Source organism: Pholcus phalangioides, unplaced genomic scaffold (assembly GCF_987345545.1).
Source record: "Pholcus phalangioides strain wild (caught in Gottingen) unplaced genomic scaffold, Ppha-v1.0 ptg000039l_1, whole genome shotgun sequence".
NCBI lineage: Eukaryota > Metazoa > Arthropoda > Arachnida > Araneae > Pholcidae > Pholcus > Pholcus phalangioides.
Genome location: NW_028301625.1, coordinates 14,060,585 through 14,080,153, shown reverse-complemented (window position 1 = coordinate 14,080,153; position 19,569 = coordinate 14,060,585). Strand labels below are relative to the sequence as shown.

The 19,569-nt window shown below is 34.1% G+C and overlaps 1 protein-coding gene across 4 annotated transcripts in view; it reads right to left on the bottom strand.

Annotated features, from left to right (window-relative positions):
* Window positions 1-19,569, bottom strand: part of LOC149065606 (twitchin-like) — an 834,903-nt gene that overhangs the window by 137,279 nt on the left and 678,055 nt on the right. For all 4 annotated transcript variants that reach the window (XM_089253452.1, XM_089253454.1, XM_089253453.1 and 1 more), the window contains 5 exons: window positions 18,550-18,661; window positions 9,715-9,890; window positions 8,383-8,661; window positions 7,316-7,488; window positions 4,122-4,251 (listed from right to left, as the gene is read on the bottom strand). In XM_089253452.1, coding sequence (XP_089109578.1) covers window positions 4,122-4,251; window positions 7,316-7,488; window positions 8,383-8,661; window positions 9,715-9,890; window positions 18,550-18,661 — 870 coding nt within the window. The remainder of the gene's footprint in view (window positions 1-4,121; window positions 4,252-7,315; window positions 7,489-8,382; window positions 8,662-9,714; window positions 9,891-18,549; window positions 18,662-19,569) is intronic.

Here is a 19,569-nt window from a genome sequence, read left to right as displayed (position 1 = left end):
ACCACAATAATTTTTCCTAATTAAAACAGAACTGCTATAAATGTTACTGAAATTTGATAAATCCGGTTAATATGCATAGTTACTAACCATTTTTAATGGTTTAAAAAATTTTGTTTTCACATCTATCGGTGATTGTGTGTAATCCTCAGCTTGTAATGTAAATATGATATATCTTCAATAAATTATTTCAATTTATGGGAAATATTGGTCAAATTTCTGTCTAGGACATAGTTCTTAAAACTATTTGTTCCATCACCCCTTCTTTAGAAAAATTTTATTCTCATCACTTCCTAATTCAAGTCAGCCCATAGGATCCTATTTTAAACCCATAGCTTCTACTGCCCTGATAGGCAATAGCAGGCGTTTTCCTCATAGCTGATTTTGCTGCCCTCACATATTTAAAATTCAATAATTTTATAATGGTGTTCTTTGTTTCCACTTAAAATTTTCTGGCCCTTAAATTTTGATGCCCAGGCAGTTGCCCCTCCCTGCCCACCTCTAGTTCTGGCCCTGCACGTAAATAAAGTTTGTTACAAAAGTTTAGATAATGCACTTTTCTTAAAATAAAAATAAAAATATGGTGAGTAAAATTAGCACCTTTTAATGGATAATACCTGAAGCATTTCTACATCTATAGAAAAAAAAATTTCTACAAAAGAACATTCAGTATATTTATAGTATTCAAAGCACAAAAAATGGCTGTCTCAAAAGTTTAGAGAGAATTCAGATTTACAAAAATTATAGGCTTTTAATAGCTAATAGATTTTTCATTTTTTTCTAACAACTTCAAACACGCTATTTTCCATAGATCTATTTAAATTCTGTAGGGTTTTAACATCAAAACTGTACCATGCTTCCTCGATAGAGTTCTTCAAGTCATCAACTTATCAAACGAATACTGTATTTCATTTGCAAATACATTTATCAAAAGAATTTTCCCCCTTACACATGCCCCTATCCTAGAGCACGGCCCCTAGGCTATGATCTTTTGCGGGCTCCAAGACCAGACATCACACAGGCCTCTTTATAATAAATTTATAGCATGATGAACACAAAAAAATGATGATAATTGTCCCAGGACTGGAGCCCTGTCAGACCCGCCCTTGTGGGGGTAAAGCCCATACATTCCTAATAGGATTCAAATCAGGGCCATCAATGGCCAGTCTAAAACCGATAAATTTTGTAATTAAAGAGCTTTTTTGTGGCAGCAGATCTTTGAATAGACACATAATGTTGAAATGCGAAGTTTGTTCTTAAATCTTCACCAATCAGTAGAAAACTATTCTCGAGGATCTCATCAGAGTTTTGATGATCAATTTCAAAAGTTAAGGAAGCCTGACTCATGCCCCCCCCCTTGTGGGGGGGGGCTGACAGGGCTCCAGGATGATTCTCCCCGTTTTTATGTTTTCACGCTATAAATTCATCATAAAGGGGTCTGTGAAAGATAACAGCTTAGGGGCCCTGCTCCAGGATGTGGTGACTATTCCATGGCCTGACCATTAGAAGTAAATACTGCCCATACCATTATTGAAGCTCCATCTTACTGTCTGCAGAAACATCCGTGAACATGTGAGTTCCATTTTATTTGCACCACTAAATATGATACCAAGCTATATGTCTAAATAAAACATGATTTTGTGCCCATATATCAGTCTCTCTTCTCCATGTCTCTTTCGTGCTTCCTTGTGACAAGCGATTTCCTAGACACTCTTTCATGAATCAAATACAAGCTTCTCTGATCTGTCTATGAACTGTAGCTATTGAAATTTTCACTCCAGGATCCTTCATAAATTCATGCAAGGCCATTTTTGGTGTTGAAGCCAATCTTCCAATGGTTTGTTTTCACGTAAATTTGCACTGCATTACCTATCACAAACAGGTTTTAGCTTTTGGGGCACACGTTGGGTAAATATATATCAGACACTTCATTTCGACCAGTTCAAAGCAATAACAATGTTTTTTACAGCCTTTCTTTCTGCTTTCAAATGAAGTACTCAAAGGATTTCATCGTACAAAATATGTCATGACTTCGTCATTTTTTTAAAATGAAAACCAATACAATAGCTTTCCACTTTTATACTATCATATCTCTGGTACAACATATGGACATAATCTTCAAAATTTGCATATAATCAGAAGTTTTTCCAAACTTTTGAGATAGCTATTTTTCAAAATTTTAAGTTTAAAAAATCCAAAATTTATTTTCCTTGACAATGTCCAAAGTTTAGAGTAGGTTTTTGCATTCTGATCGCAAGCAAAAACAATGATATCAAAATCTGAAATGGTATCGATAGGAAAGTTAAAAAACTATAACATCTTAACTTTTGAGACGGATTGTACATTCAGGCTTTTAAAAATAAATTAGTAAACGACAATAAATCAATACCACTGATTGCAGCACCATGGCTTGAACTCATCACAAGAGGGATTTGTAAGAAAATTCAAATGGACCAATCGAATAGCTAGATTTCGTAAGTAGCCAATCTGGGTGTTGCAAAAGATTTATACTCAGGTGCTCCGCTTCATTCTAGTCATAATGCTTGACTTGGACAGAAGTCAGTATTTTTTGTTCCTCTGAGCAACCGAGATTGAATATTTGGTAATCAATCCCAGTGGGACACTTGGTCAGTGTGATATTTTCATAATCTGAAAATGACACCCATAGCGTGTCAAAATGCATTATGAATTTTTGTATTTCCTTGTGTTTGCCTTATTCATTGGTGATTTTTTTGAGTAATGTAGGTTGTAAGTGAAAAATGTGTTGATGTTCTTACAGTAAGAAGTGCTTGTAGAAGAATATTGACAACGTGATGAGGACAAACAACAAAACACCAAAATATGTTTTGGTACTCATGGGTGCTGTTATCTAGAAAAGAGGTTGCGTGTGGAAATTTTTATGTGTTCCATATCAAAATATATAGTAAAAATGTATTCACCCAATAAAAGCTAAAATATCTTCTTTTTTTCTATAAAATAGTTTTACTCTCATTTTTACAGCATTTTGTTTGAAGGAGAATATATTGCACGATAATTAGTCTCTTGAAATAATCTAAATTTCTCTGGCTTCTCTATGTCGAACTATGTCTACAAATTTCTACATCAAATGATATCAGTAATGATGTCGAGCAGTATCAAAATATCTACGTCATTATATATCGGTGTGATACTGGGTAAGTGCCTGATTTGCCATAGAATGAGGGATGGAAAAGATTTATCTGATTTTGACAAAGGACAGATGGCCAGCCACCTAGATAGGAGTATCTCTGAAACACACAATGCTTCTATTAGCTCATTCATGCTACTGTACTACCCTACATTTCTGGCCATGCCCAGAAACAATGAGAGAGTCTAGCATGTTGGGAAATTTGAGTCACAGTATCTGGGAGTTCATACATACTTGCTCTCTAAAAATTGATTGAATTGACTGATTTGAACCTTGTGTGTTCTCTGCATTTTAGGATGATAACCTTGCTTTTCCCAGCATGCTGGGAATGGACCAAACTCCAACATTCAGAAAGCTAGTTTCACTTGAAGTTAATGGCATATAGGCTAATGCCGGGCTAATATATAGGCTAATACAGCATGCAGTTATTAGTGTATATCAAAGACGGTGCAAAATCGATGACTTTTAAATCATCTTAAAGGATCAGGATGATCATGCTTCTTTGATATCAAAGGTCAATAGACGATTTTACAAAAATAATATAATTTTGATATATTTATGCATTTGTGTTTGATTAACATAGTAGTATGTGCAATGTGATCTATCACATGGGTTATGAAAAAAATAATTTCCTTTCATATCATTTGATTATAGAATTTTACGTTGGTGACGACATAAAGAGAAAATTAGGGCGGCCTGAAAGTTGCTGGTCATCCCATATATATGGGACTCAAGCACGTACGTAGGAGAGGGAGGGAAGGGTGCATTGCATTGTTTTTCAGAAATTATTCGGGGGCTCAGCCCCCTTACAAAATTTATTGGGGGAGCTCAAATGGCCTCAGCCCCTAGGTTCCAGCACCTATGGTGTTTTCAACTTGGATACATTATTTGCATTTGACACTTGATTTATTAATTGCCATTTATAAAACATTATTCATTAAAATATTTATTTTCATACCAAACGGTAACTTTGCAATTATAGGATTGGTTCCTTCTAGAGGCAGGCTCTGACCATTTTCATTTACAGCCATCACACGGAATAAGTATTCACCATTTTCTGTCAAGCCTTGCACCGTGAATATAGTGTCCTGAAGAGAAATCATGGAATTCAAATGTAAATCAACATTCTATCATTTGTAAATTTATTTGTTTCTTTTAAATCATATCTGTATAGAACAAAGAAAACACACATGCAAGCACAAAGTAGAAAATATCAACTATTTTCTTTTTTGTGCTTGCATGTGGAAAGTAAAGAAAGCAAATGTAGTATAGGAAAGTAAACTACATTAAGCATAATTATTTTGATTGGTAAAAATATAAAATTAACAGATATGTACACTGTGTGAGATTTGAAGCAAAAGCATAAATATATATAGACAGAGAGCATCCATTTTTTTAATAGTCTGCAGCTAATTTGTAAAACATTAATTAGTATTCAATTCATTCAATTAGAACTAAAATGACCTACCAAAAAATGTACATGATAATAATTTCATTTTGGTAGATAAAGAGTGTTCGATTATTTGGAAAACTTTTTATAAAAGTTAATTATTTTGTAACAGTTACTTTGAAATATTTTTCGTAGAACATTTTTCAAAAAATTAAAATTGTTGTTAACATTTTCAGGTCTGAGCTATTTCGACTATGTTTGTCTCTCTATATATATATCTTAACACCTTTTTTAGCTAGAAATTTCAAATTCTTTTCTTTCATAATATAGCAATTATTTAAAGGTACTAATGATTAATATTTAATGAGTAATAATTTAAAAAAGTATGTTTCAGAGTTTTAAAAAAAGTTCCGTATAGGAAAACATAATTTTTTAACAAAATTTCAAACAATTCTGTGAATAAAAACTTGAATAATCTAAATGTATAAATATTTAAAAATAGTTTTTATAAAAAAATATATCATCTTGTCATCAACAAGCATGGCTACCTTACCTAGGAAGATAAATGTGTTTCAACTATATATACTTCTACATTGTTTCATAAAGCTATATCAGTTGGCTGCTGCCATCTGATTTTTTTTTGGAATTTTTTTTTTTTGCCATTGTTTTTTTGGAACCAGAAGATTTATAGATTATGTTTAGAAACACTGGGAACATATATATTAAGCCATTTTATAGCTATGAGAGTTATAAGCCCGATTGTGACTCTGGCTTAGTTCCCTTGAACAAAAATGGCATCTCGAGTCAGGCTCTGGCTTAGATCCAAAAGTGTTAACTGTGTTCATAGTACAGGTTCTATGATTCATTCCATGGTAACAATTCAAAATTTTTGGTGCCGCGTATGTGTAATATTTTGAAATAATGTTTCATTTCTTCTGGAACTTGAAAAATTTCAGGCGGATCTGGTACCATGGGCGCTAGACTAGAAGGGGTGCAAATTTCACCTCTTTTAACTTCTCCTTCAACATTACAAGGGAGTGCCAAAATGTGTGCTTGCTCCGGTTCACCAAGCATCCAGTTCTGGTCCAGCACATGTCATATATATAAATAATAAACAATATTAGTCTTAATGATCCCTGTGGAACACATTTTTTAACTTCTTTATATGCACTAACTTCTTACATTGCAATGGTTTACAATAACTGTTTTTTATCTATTGTTGTAACATGTTTTTTACCATTTCAATATGTTCCCTCCTATGCCAGCTAAATACTGAAAAATTCTCCGTTAATATATTAAGATTCAAATGATCAATCAATGCTCTTTTTAAGTCAAGAAAAAAACTTCAATAGAATATTTATTTCTATTGGATCCGTTGTTTAAATTGTTATATAAGTTTTGGGTGGAACTTCTAATTGAATAAAAATATTTCAAATGTTGTCACCCATCATATTAGAAGCCAAATCAAAAAAAAATTATTTCTGAAAAAGTTACAAAATTTAATTCTTTAAATGATTCTTGTGTCCTCTAAAAAGCAAATCTAGTGGAATATCCTTCATGCACTCACATGTTGACCCAGTGGTTCTCAACTGATGCTCTGCAGAGCCCTTGGGGCTCTATGCACATCTCAGGGGCTCTGCAGTTGCTCAAGGAAAATAAAATGAATCAGTAAATTTGATAAATAAATAAAAAATTAGGCCAACAGGCTCCATCATAGAAATTATATACTTAAAAGCCTCTGAGAGTGAAAAAAAGGTCGAGAACCGCTGACTTAATGAATTCATTATTAAAGTTGAAAAGTTTTAATTTATTCTTATCAAACCAAATTATTTGTTTATTTTTCATAGAAAAGTTCACTTTTTATTTGGTCACCCTATTCTAAACACTCTATTAGAGAAACTTTTTTCCCTGAATTGAGAACAAAAAATGCATGTTTCTAATAGCATTATTGGCTGAGATATTTGAATTTAAGAAATCAAACTGTGTGAAAAGGTGGGAAAAACATCATAATTGGCTTTTCCATTAGTTTATGCTGTTCTTTTTAGTTAGGCTATTAGGAAACATGGTCTGTTAACCAAGGACAGAAATCATGTTACATAGTATAATTTTCAGTCAAGGGACTTGAGTGTTCACTGTATATGCTAAAAAAGGGTCTGTGAGCCAAAAAAAGGTTGAGAACGGCTGCATTAGACAAAAGAAAATAAAAAAATTCTCTTATGAACGAAATGAACAGAGTTAAAACTTTGGATGAATTTTAGGAACATGTGTTGCCAGAAAATGTACCATTTCAGCAAGCTTTAAAAGGCTGTACAAAAATTTACATTTAACAACCAATATGATTTGTCTTGAGATTTCATTCAATGAGGTAATATTAGCATTTTTAATGGTAATCCTGATTAATAAATTGAATTGGTAAAAATTATTTCCTTTTAAAATGACTCCCATCTCTCAGCAAAAGAAAATGCTTCAACTTTAGTAGCTATAATGCGGGTTAGCTTTGGTCAGAGAGGAAAGACTTTGTTTTGTTTCAAATGTCAGTTCCTGAAGAATTTATGTTATTAAAGTATTCAGGTACCATATATTAATTTAAAATTCATAACTAATTCAAAATTTTTTTTCAACTTCTAGGATGATTGGTGACAACACTGGAACAATTTTTGTATTTAGAAGTTTTCTCTAAGACTAACAGTTTAGAAACTAGCCATCAGAAAATTATAAGAGCAGAAATTCTGTATATATAATAAGTAACCCATACACTTTACCTTGCAATAACTAGATGCTATAACCCATTGAGTATGGCTAGTTTCTTTACGCTCTACCACATAATGTGTGATTTTACAGCCACCATCATATTCAGAAGGTTTCCAGGAGACTGTTGCAGTGTGCTGACTAATATCTGTAACCTCTAGGGGACCTTGAGGAGGACCAGGTAAACCTAAATGTAAAGAGGAATGAGAGAAAAAAATTTAAATTGTTTTTTTTTTACAGAATATATAGTAATATTGATACATGATGAATTCTTTCGATAGAGTAAAGAAATATTTGATGATGGATGCTTTTTGCAAGAACAGAAATACTACACAATGGATATGCTTAACTCTTCAGCACCGTATTGTTTCACTTCTCCTCTCTTCAATGAAATGTATTTGAACTTTTTCTGTAGAAACTCACAAAAAAATGGAATTAAATCTTGGTTAATATTAAAGAAAACAGAGGAAAGGAGATTCTAGCTCATATTTTTTTTTCACAAATGGATTAAAACCCTTTTCTTATTCATTCTAAAGATGTCAATAGCAAAAGTTACTTGGCGTATGGCACATAATACTTATGAAAAACAAGTAACAGATGCTATTTGATGCATATTAGATTTATACCCAGGTGTCACGCATATAGGAGAAAGAATTGGTCACACCAAGGACATGCATGGTCTTTTCAAGTTCTTTCTCTGCTCAGAGTTATTTCAATAAGGCTCTCAGACAAAAATGAGAAGGCGAAGAGAAAACTTTGAGTGAATTTTTTTTTTCAACTCGTGCAAAAGATTCATAGTGTTGCAATTCAGCACACACACACTTGGATATCACTTGGAGTGATGTGCATTCCATTTTTTCCATACCACTTCTGACATACCCTGTTTATCATACTGTGCTCACGGGTTGATAAGTATTCGATAACTTTCACTGACCATATGAAAGTGGGGTTGAACCCCCCTTGAGTCAAGATTAAAGTGGTTGTTTTTTCGCAGTAAGAAAAGGTAAAAAAACCCTTCCAGAGAAAAAATGTGAAATATTCCACCCCATAAAATCTTGCATACACTACTGATAGCCTTTACCTGTAACAAACAGCGAGAAGTTCCCATCAGCTACACCACTGTCATTTTTCACACTGAGTCTATATTTCCCTTCATCTGATTTCTGTACCTCTTTCAGAAATATGATCACGTAATCATCAAAAAGAGTAAATTTTAGATGATCATCTTCTTTAACAGTACTTCCATCTTTATAAAGACATACATCAAATGGTGACGTTCCAGAGAAATATATTTTCACTTTGCCATTATCTTTTTCAGCAAAATAAACTTCATTAGGACATCTCTCTATTCTAGGTGCAACTGTAAAAAAAAATGAAAAAGGTGAGAGGAATATACTATTTTATCATGCATGAGAATAACCAGCTTCACTGTTTGAAAGTAAATTTGTTGATATTGTATTTAAAATTGAAAATTCTGTTACTTTCATGAACAAGCAATACAGATTATGCACAGAGGTGAGCTGATTTTTTTAAACATTAAAAAACTGGAATATAAATTTTCAAGAACTTTTAAAAAAAAAACAAACACCCCAGAAATTTATGAGAGCAGTTCATGAAATGCTCAAGTTGGAAAGCCCAAACAGAGTATAGTTGTAATTCGCATTTTCGTCTTCTAAGACGCTCTTCAATGAGCATATAGATGACAAAAAAATTGCATAACATAGATTGAATGCATCTTTAAATGCTGGATTACTTTTTTTTTCTTTGTTTCAAAAAATTAGAACACTCAAAAGTTGTTTAAAAAAATTAGAACGTATGACTTAAAATAAATTATTGCATGACTATTTTCATGCAAATTTACAACATCTTGATTGAATTCGTGTTTTATGTCTTTCCTTGTTATGTATATAAACCTAGAATCATTCAATCTTTGAAATAGATAGAAAAATGGGAAATTTCTGCAAACGTAAAATTGTGTGTCGTAATGTATGCTTGGACAGTATGGGAAAACGCATGGTGATATCATACGAATACATTGTGCTGTGGCCATCTTTAACCGTGACCATGGATTTTATGCATCAAGACATTGAATTTATGAATCTCTGGCATAGATCTTGATCGAACCTCAGCCATGAATCCCATCTTCGCTATTGTAGAGCCGATAGCAACTGGTTTGCAATTGATCAGATTTTTTGTTTTTAGCTTGACTTCACAACCTCTTGATAAAATCAGCATCAGGTACAATAATCAGATATCACAAAATCACCAAAATAATTAGTTGATAATGTATATCAATGATAATAATTGGAATTCTCTATCACTGGGCCATGGTGCCTTGAATTTTATTGGCCCTGAATTTTATAAAATAAAATTTTTTATCTCTCAAACTATAAAAAAAAATTAAATCACTTACCTGCAATAAGCAATCGTGCAAAGCACTTGTCTGAACCAAGGGAATTGTTGACCACACATGCATATTCTCCTTCATCAGTATCCCAAATTTCACCAATGGTGAATTTGAATTCTCCATCTTTTCCTTCAGTTATTTGAAATCGTCCTCCACTATGGATTTCTTTACCATTCTTGAACCTATGTGAAACATTTAAAAATATTTCAGAAAATAGAAATTAAAACATTTATAAATAAAATTGTTTTTAAAATGATTAACTACTCCCCATTTGAACATTTCATTTCTCAATCTTTTGATTATACAGGTCTGACCAAAATAAAGGTCCTTCAAAACAAATGAGTTGTCCAGTTGCAAAACTTGTAAGCGTCAAACAGATTTTTTTAAAGAAAGTGAAAAAGAAACTTTTGTAGTGTGTTTGCTTGAAATTTAAAATTTTAACAGCATAACATTAACATTTTAACAAGCGTTAGCTTGAAAAATACACTCTACAATCATTTCTTTTTCACTTTCTGTAAAAAAAATCTGGTTGGGGTTTAATGAGTTTTGCAACAGGAAGACCCAAATAAAAATGTCTTTTTAGTTTTGATACATTTTTATAAAAAACTTATAAGTTTTACTTTAGTCAAGTTTGATATACACTCATGTCCATAAATTAAGGATAATGCCAGCCATTTATTAAACAAAAGATAAAGAACAAAAACGATGGTGTATGTATGATACCATTCATAAAAACTACGATTTTTGCTCCCTGGAGCAATTGTAAAAAATATCTCCTTTACAAAAACTTACTATTACATGGTTGGTATGATGGTTAATACATTGTATGTCTCCCATGCGATGAAATACAGTCCGTACAACGCCTAGGTATGCTGAGTATCAAATTATCGATCTTGGGGAATATCACTCCACTCAGCAAGCAATGCTCTCTGAAGCTCCGGTACACATGTAGGAGGTGGTTGACGAGCTGCAACTCGTCGGCCAAGCATGTCCCACACATGCTCTATCGGATTCAAGTCAGGTGAGAATGCTGGCCATTCCATACGGGTTATATCCTCGGATTCAAGGCATTCGTTTACGATGTTTGCTCGGTGAGGATGGGCGTTGTCATCCATAAACACAAATTCTGCACCCATGGCACCCCTAAACAAATGTACATGTTGTTCCAGAATGATGTCCTGATAAAACTTGGGCTTTCATGGTTCCGGTTTGAACATCCAGATCTGTTCTGGAACCCAGTATAATTCCACCCCAAACGAGCAATGCTGCACCACCGTAACGGTGTCGTTCAATGATGTTGTCTTGGTGGTAACGGGTACCTGGCATTCTTCATATGAAAGTCCGACTGAATCAGACTGCAAGCTAAACCTGGACTCGTCGGAAAACATCACACAAGCCCACTGTGACGATGTCCACATTGCATGTTCTCTACTCCAGGCTAATCGCTGCCGACAGAGAGTTGCCGTGAGCGGAACACATCTGACAGGCCTGCGAGCATATAGACCAATATCTCCCAAACGTCTGTACACGGTTTGCCTTGAAACTGTGGTACCCGTGGCTGCAGATAGCTGATGAGACAGGTCGGATGTTGTGCTCCGTCTGCTTCTTTTGGCAGTTACTGCCAAATACCGGTCTTCATTCGGCGTTGTAACTCGGGGGCGACCTGTACTGTAACGTCTACTGACATTTCCGTTATCTTGGAATCGTTGCCAAAGCCTAGAGATGACACTTTGGGCAATTCCAAGTTCCTCGGATACTTCCATCTGAGTACGCTCACATTCCAGGCAGCCGATAATTCTACCACGTAAAAAATCATCCACATGCGTCCTCTGTGTCATAACTAGAGCCCGGATTATATGCAAATGCATATGTGCATATGCATTTGCATATTTTGGCCTTTTTTAGTATTAATGCATATAAATGCATAAAATCAAAGAATTTCCAGTATAAGTGCATATTTTTGAAGGTTTACTTAAACTCACTTTTTTTTTTTATAATTTTCCAAATAAATATTGTTCATAATATTTTCATAACATCGATTTTTTTTCCCGGTATGTGAAATTTAGTGAATTAATACATATTTATAAAGTATTTTACGATTACTAACTGTTTTATTGTAAGGCTATTTCTAGAGATGTGTCAAAATGTTCATTTTGTTTTTAGAAATAGTGTTGAAATTCTTTTATTACTGCTATTTTCGTTATTGAGCAGCTACAACAAACTGAAAACTAAAAAAATGCCTGAATAAAAAATATGTAGAAGTTATTTGCATGTGCTGATACAACAGTCCTACAACGATAAATCATTCAATCATAACACTTCACTCATAGTTTGAAAAACTGGTGGCAGATGGCAGCACTACACATAACAAGCATTACAGAGAAACAAAAAAAAAAAACTTCACGTCAGGTTTCACTACACGTACACGCACATTCCCGCATGTGCCGATTCGTTGGGGGTTCCGCGGGGGGTCGTGGGCGGGGTGCATGTGTAGTGTAGCAGTAGTAGGTAGGGCTCGTAGGTAGGGTAAAAAAGGGTTCGGGGATCCATGATGTCAGCCACCTCGTTGGGCAATTTGCCTGTTGTGGCGTTGTATTTGTATTTGTATTTCTATATATATATATATGAGGGGATATTTTTTGGTAAAAATGAAATACATATGCACTAATAGAAAACCTGTATTTTAAAAACACATTCACTTTTTTTGCATGGTGTATTTTTTAATGCATATTTTCCCTTTTTTTATACATATTTCGGAATTTTTGACTTTTTCAAGATTTCTAATGCATATTCTGGGGTGTTTAATGCATATTTTGGAATTTTCAGTGCACATTTTGTATTTCAAGTGCTTATTTTTGCATTTATAAGTGCTTATTTTTGCATTTATAAGTGCTTATTTTTGCATTTATAAGTGCTTATTTTTGCATTTATAAGTGCTTATTTTTGCATTTATAAGTGCTTATTTTTGCATTTATAAGTGCATATTTTTGCATTTTTAAGTGCATATTTTTACATTTTTAAGTGCATATTTGCATATTTTTAGAGCATATTTTGCCACTTTTTTAGTGCATATAATCCGGGCTCTAGTCATAACTATTCGCTTATGGCACTGAGCGCCTTACAGAACTCTTGTGAACAATTTTACTTCTTTGCCACCATTCCTTATATACCCCCCTCTTACACTCTCGTCATTGTGACGTACTATCGGCAACATCGGTGGTTTCCTGAAATTTGCATATCATTCTTGCAGATGTGTGTGATAATTCTAAAGGTGAAATTTTTACTTCAGATTTTGATTTCCGTGTGATTCTGAATTATCCTTAATTTATGGACATGAATGTACAATGATACCTTGGCTAACAAACACCTTTGCTTATTCCTTGACTAAGGATGATTTTTTTCATGCTATTTCTACCTCCATTAACAAATGTTTTTAGCTCACATGAATAGGGGCACACACAGCAACACAGCCATATTGATGTAAATGTTCATTTTCTTTAATTAAACAAAATTTAAATATTTCCCTATTCAGAGTTTTGGGATTATTTAAATTTACCCCTTTTATGAACAGGGTTTTGGCAACAAATTTGAGCAATATTTAGTTGAAGTGCCAGCAATGAATCTCTGAAACTCATATCTTTGTTAGCATTTTGGGAAATAAAGGGGAAAAAAGATGGCTGGAGCAGATTTTACTTCCTTTCTCCATCAGCTTGTGACACTATATTTTTTTAACTTGTCAAACTGTAGTGAAGGAAAAAAATAATTGCTGATGTAAAGAAAGGGGTGATTCAATGGTGGTCACATTCAATGTGCCTTCATGAAGGAAAGAACAGAGAGAGAGACATGGGCACAAAATTACTGGAAATACCAATATTTATATAGGTATTATAGAGATAGAGAGTGGCACACATTGCAGGAGCTTGAGCCCATGGGCTTGATACAAGTTTATACTTAGGGAAAGGGAGCTTTATTTCTTCCATCTCTAGGGCAAGATATCTCCCCTTGCATTGGAAGAGTTTAAGATTCATCCTTTGAATTGCATTTGTTATCTATATACTGTAAATCTGGCTTTTATGCCATGTCAAGTTTTCTTTTCCAAACCTCAATTTTATGTCTTTCTGTCTCCTACGTTTTTCTGGTGGTCCTATGTATGAAAAACATAAAATCAAGGTTCCATAGGGGTGTGAAAGTAGCAGTTGGTTGTAAAACCAGATAAGTAAAGAAATCAGTTTCAAAAGCAAATAGATAAAGATGCGCATAGGCATGAATAGATCTTATAGCTTGATTGCAAAACCAGATAGATCAAGATGCTCATAGGCATGAATAGATCCCATAGCTTGTTGCAAAACCAGATAGATCAAGATGCGCATAGGCATGAATAGATCCCATAGCTTGATTTCAAAACCAGATCAAGATGCGCATAGGCATGAATAGATCTCATAGCTTGATTGCAAAACCAGATAGATCCCATAGTTTGGTTGTAAAACCAGATAGATTCAAAAGGGAAATTTTTTCTCTCTCCAAGTAATATTTATACAGAGCTAAAATTTGGTCAAGATCTGTATTTATCTCTCATATGTGTAAGCAGAATTTTCTAGAGGGGAGGTTTTCAGATTTTTTTTCCTTCTGAGGGGGGTTTTTACTTTTTCCTATACAAAATAATAACACTATAATTTTGGCTCAAGTGGGGGGGGGCGTAGAATCTCAAAACCCCCCCTTGTGTATGCCAATGATTTATCTAATTCTAATTTGTAAAAAAATAATGTAAAAATATTCTTCCATAAATAAGGCAATTAATTAGTTCTTTTTTCTCTTGAAAATTTGTCAAAAGTGATAGGCTATATCTGGTTTTGAAATTAGACAGCTCAACTGACCCTGTTTTCTAGGCAATGGTCAACAAAGATTACGACAAGATGAAATATCCAAAAGTGAACACACATTTGTATGAAGTATGAACATATGGTGGATCAAAGTGTGGTTGCAGGGGGTTTCTTTTTTTACTTTTAAGAGTGGTGACCCCATATTGGCATTTCAATCTTAATCGCTTCAAATATATTAACTTTTTTTTCAAACTGCTTTGCGGAAAAAATGAATAATAAAAGAATGGTTCCTTGTTTTAAAAAAAACCAACTTCGAACTTTTGAAGGAAAGGGGTTAGGGTTAATTTTCAAAGACCCGTTGGTGTAAGTGGGTGTAGTAGGTCAGTGGAAAGAGTTCAGGTTGTGGAGTCACACTGAGCTTCTCTTTAATAAGGTTGTGAATAAATGAAATATTTTACCTCCAGGATCATGAATTCTAACACAATTGACACGTTTATAAATAAATACAATAAACATATAATAAATTGAGATATAATAAATCAGGATAAATCAAGAAGCTATCCACATACTTAGATGAGACAACCATAATTTTTATGGGCAGTGCATTCATATTTTTTCATAACTATTGGTACTTTATTGCTCTTATTGGGTTGCTGTACTTTTGATATAGTTTAGATATACAGGGTGGTTCAGAAAAGATGGAAAAAACTTTAAGAGGTGATAGTACACACAATAAAAACACACTAATAAAAACAATTGTCATCAAAGGTCTAAACCAATGGATGTTTAGAGGTGTCGCGAGTTCGATACCCGGTTCGTCCTTGTCAGAAAACTTTCCTGACACAGGGGTACAACAAAAAATGGCGACTTGACAGCAGCAAAAAATTGCTACCGCAGGGAGTCCCTCATCGAGGGGTTAGCGCACCATCCTCTCGATGAGTATAAAAAAAACAGGCCTGACGTTCGGAATCGGCAATAAATTGTAGGTCCCGGTCCAATTAGCCCTTGTGTGCAGAAAATGACCGTGGTGAGACAAAAATGATCGAAATGATCAAAGGTCTAATGGTCATCATGGTCTAACATGAAATGCAAATGCATTGGCACGTTTCAAAATGGCCGCTCTGCAAACGTTAAAACAGCATTCCTGTTGAAATTTATCAGGAGAAAAAGAACACCATGCATGTAAATGTAACCTGGGAAAGAAGAAAAATTTGTATGCAAATCTGCATCACAGTGAATAAAAGGTGCAGATGCCAGCCCTGTGAAGTTATTCCAGTGTGCAACTGTTCTAACAGTTGTAATGTACTGGATAATGACGCACTTCAGTAATACTGAAAAAGCAGACATGCATTTCATTTATGGAGCCGCAAACAAAAGTACCACAGAGGCAGAATTTTTTTTTTTTGCATACTACCACCTCTCAAAGTTTTTCCCACCTTTTCTGAATCACCCTGTATATTCAACATCCATATCTTTTATGGGCATCTTTTTTTATGGGCAAACATTTGTGAAGAGAAAAAGGGAAGGGACGAGAAGGTGTCTGTCTTCAAGGAGATATTCTGGTAATGACCATACTTTTTAACAAGGTTAGCCAATTGTCTTTAATGGTCACAAATTCACACTGTCAAAATTGTAGAGAAAGACTCTACTCTTTAATATAATATACACGGAAAACTGACTTTATGAAGAAATATTTATGTTCAGGAAAGGAAAATTCATCTTTGCCCGCACCAGGACTCAAACCCCAGTCTCTCATATGCCGGACGAGTGCTCTATCTCTAAGCTATGAAAGCAGATAGAATATTCCCTCATTGGAGCAAATATATATGCTAAATAGCTCTATGCGAGAGATCGGGGGTTTGAGTTCTAGCATATGCAGAGATGAACTTTCCTTTTCTAAACATCAATATCTCTCTTCATACAGCCAGTTTTCTATACATATATATATTGTAGTAATAAGTAGAGAGGATATCTTTCTTTCTACATATACGTCACCATCATTTGTGAACTATTAGTGGAATGTTGTTGCTGTCTATCACATGAAGCCATTCAGCATATATATATACTCCAAGGAGGGAATGTTCTAACTTCTTTCATAGCTTAGGGGTAGAGCACTCATCCAGCATGCAAGAAAGACCAACATTTGACTCCCCATGAGAGCAGAAATGAATTTTTTCCCCTAAAAATCAATATCTCTTCATACAGCCAGTTTTTCATATTATCGTATTTCATATTCATATTATCAAGACCTGGAATTGTCTGGAAAGCACAGCCAATGCCTTTGAGGAGGAGCTAAGTGGTACAAGAGTGAATATGATGAAGATGAAACTTGGGGACTTATTGATTCTAAAATGAAATCTGCAGAAATTTTTGAATGCTTATTCTGTGTTAGTGGGTATGAATTATTATTCTTATCAGAGCAGTGATGTGTAAGTATTTGATTAACATAACCTCATATGCAATTCATATGCATTGTATCGATAAATACGTCAGTCTATATTTGCATATATATATATGTTGTGCATATATGTATTTTTTTTTCTTCTTTTTTTCATCTTGTATAAGTGAAAGTGAATACGTTCTGAATCTCAATTTCTTGAATCTCAAAAACAAAAAAAAAAAAGGAACAAAGCTATCTTAGTACTACATAGGCAAGTTGGGATTCAAACTATACAAAAAGTAAGATTTTTTATGTATTCTTTCTTTTTATCCTTTGCTCAGTCTGAATTGGGAATGATTGAAATAAGAAAAATTTAAAAAAAGGGTTACATGTTATTTGATAACTGTAAACATTTCCATACACAAACGGAGGGGGCCATCAAGCCAAGATTATAGTGTTATTTTGCAGGAAAAACGTATTCCCCCTTCAGAAGGGAAAACATTTGAACTCCCCCCCCCCCCCAATTGAGAAAATTCTGCGTATGCGTATAACTGTGCAAAAAAAGACAATAAAATTTCATGCTATGTGAATATTTAATTTTTGTGTATAATTAATCAATAGCTAAAAAATGATAATTTTATTACTACTACTAAGCCATACATGCACCTCGTCCACATGCTTTCCTCTGCGGAACTTCTAACGAATTTGTACATGTTTAAATGTGCATGTATGCGGGGCCACAACTAGATACTTCATCACTCGGGGCAAGTCAGAATTTTGGCACCCCTTGCATGTACAGGAAGCAGTTAAAGGGTGAATTCAGCGCTTCTTCTGGTTCAGCACCCGGGACACCAGACCCACCTGCTCCTCCCTAGTTGCGGCCCTGCATGTACATGTAGTGACCCTGATGTGAAGTTTTCATTTTTCATCATGCTTGTTATGTATAGTGCCATCAGTTTTTCTAACTATGAGCGGATTTTTTACAGGGGAAAAGGACAATGGGATAAAAAAGATATCTTGAAATATACTTAAATTATGTGCTTAATTGTAGAAAATGCAGCTTATCCCATTAAGAAAAACCTCATCCCATATTAATCAGTAAAGAGTGTGAGGTATCTGAGAAAACTTGAAGATCAATAAAAAAGCTCAATTCGCAATATACATCAACTCATACAAACTATGTGATGTTTTTTGCATGCATAATTCAGAAATATATACATGATTTATCATGCATATATGATTACATGATTTATCATGTATATATGATTACATGATTTATCATGTATATCCAACTTAAATATACAGTAAGAGCCCGGTTATCTGAGGTACTTATCATAAATTTATTTTAATTATTAGGGGAAATAAAACAACATGGGAAAAGCATTGTGGCATTACAAACTGGTTCACAGCAGGGCTGTGACAAATATCTAGAAATTTACATGCTCACCAGGGCATAATTACCTATCATAACTTACCACACATTAAAAATTATTTTTCAATAACGAATAATCTACACAATAAATCTTTTGATGGAAAGAAATGACTGTTTCATGAAGACTCTCTGAACTGAGTATTATAATCAATTTACTTCAATGTTCTTTAAAGAGAACATTGTAAAAAAATTTAAGATAAGATTTATACCATCGAGCTGTGGGAGCTGGTTTTCCTATAGCTTCACATTCAAATGTCACAGGTTTATTCAAACTCACACTCTTATTGAATAACGTTCTCACAAATTCAGGTTTGATTCCATCTGCACAGAAAAAATATGAGAGGTAATAAAAAATTAGTTGTGACATAATAATTGTATGTGAGTATGGTATTTCTCAGAATGAAGGCCACAGTATAAAACATTCGAAAAATTGTTGTGCTAAACATATAAAAGCTTTATTCACCTATCAAGAGTAAAACTAAACTTTTGTTTGTATCATATAAAAAATACTTACTTCATTATAACCTGTTTTCTTGTACTTCTCAAACTCAGATATTTATTTTAAAATATTTACTTATGCTCAGAATGAACTCAGAATACACAGAATGTTATTTATTAAACTAGTACAATGATACCCAACCCAATATAAATAAATATACAGGGTGTTGCCTTGAAGTGGCAACAAACTCAGAGAAGTGATATTAGGCATCAAGATGAACAAAAACTGACATAGAACATGGCATTGCAAGCCACATTTAGTTGGTGAAAATCGCAAAAATACTTATGAAGGGTATGATGTTGAGTAGGACAAAAAGGCCAATAATAAATACAAAAACCATTTACATGATTGCATGATTGCAGTACAGCCTGTGCAGCACTGTTCAATGTCAGAAAGTAGACGAAGATAAATGATTACAGCAGTTATTCAAAGTTGCGGCCACAAAGGTCATTGCACAGCTGACAGCGATGGAGTAATGATTGTCAGATGCGCTCAAAGATACTGGGTGTGCTGGCGATGTCTGCTATAGCGACAATGATCCATGCCATGAGATTCGCCATTGTCACCACAGGCGTCTGATACATGAGTGATTTAAGATGTCCCCAAAAGATGAAGTCCAAGGGATTGAGGTCCGGGGACCTTAGAGGCCAAGCCTTAGCTCTGTCTCTTTCCCTGTTCTCATGACGTCTATTTTTAGGATTTTTACTGACTATACATGGCTTGCAATACC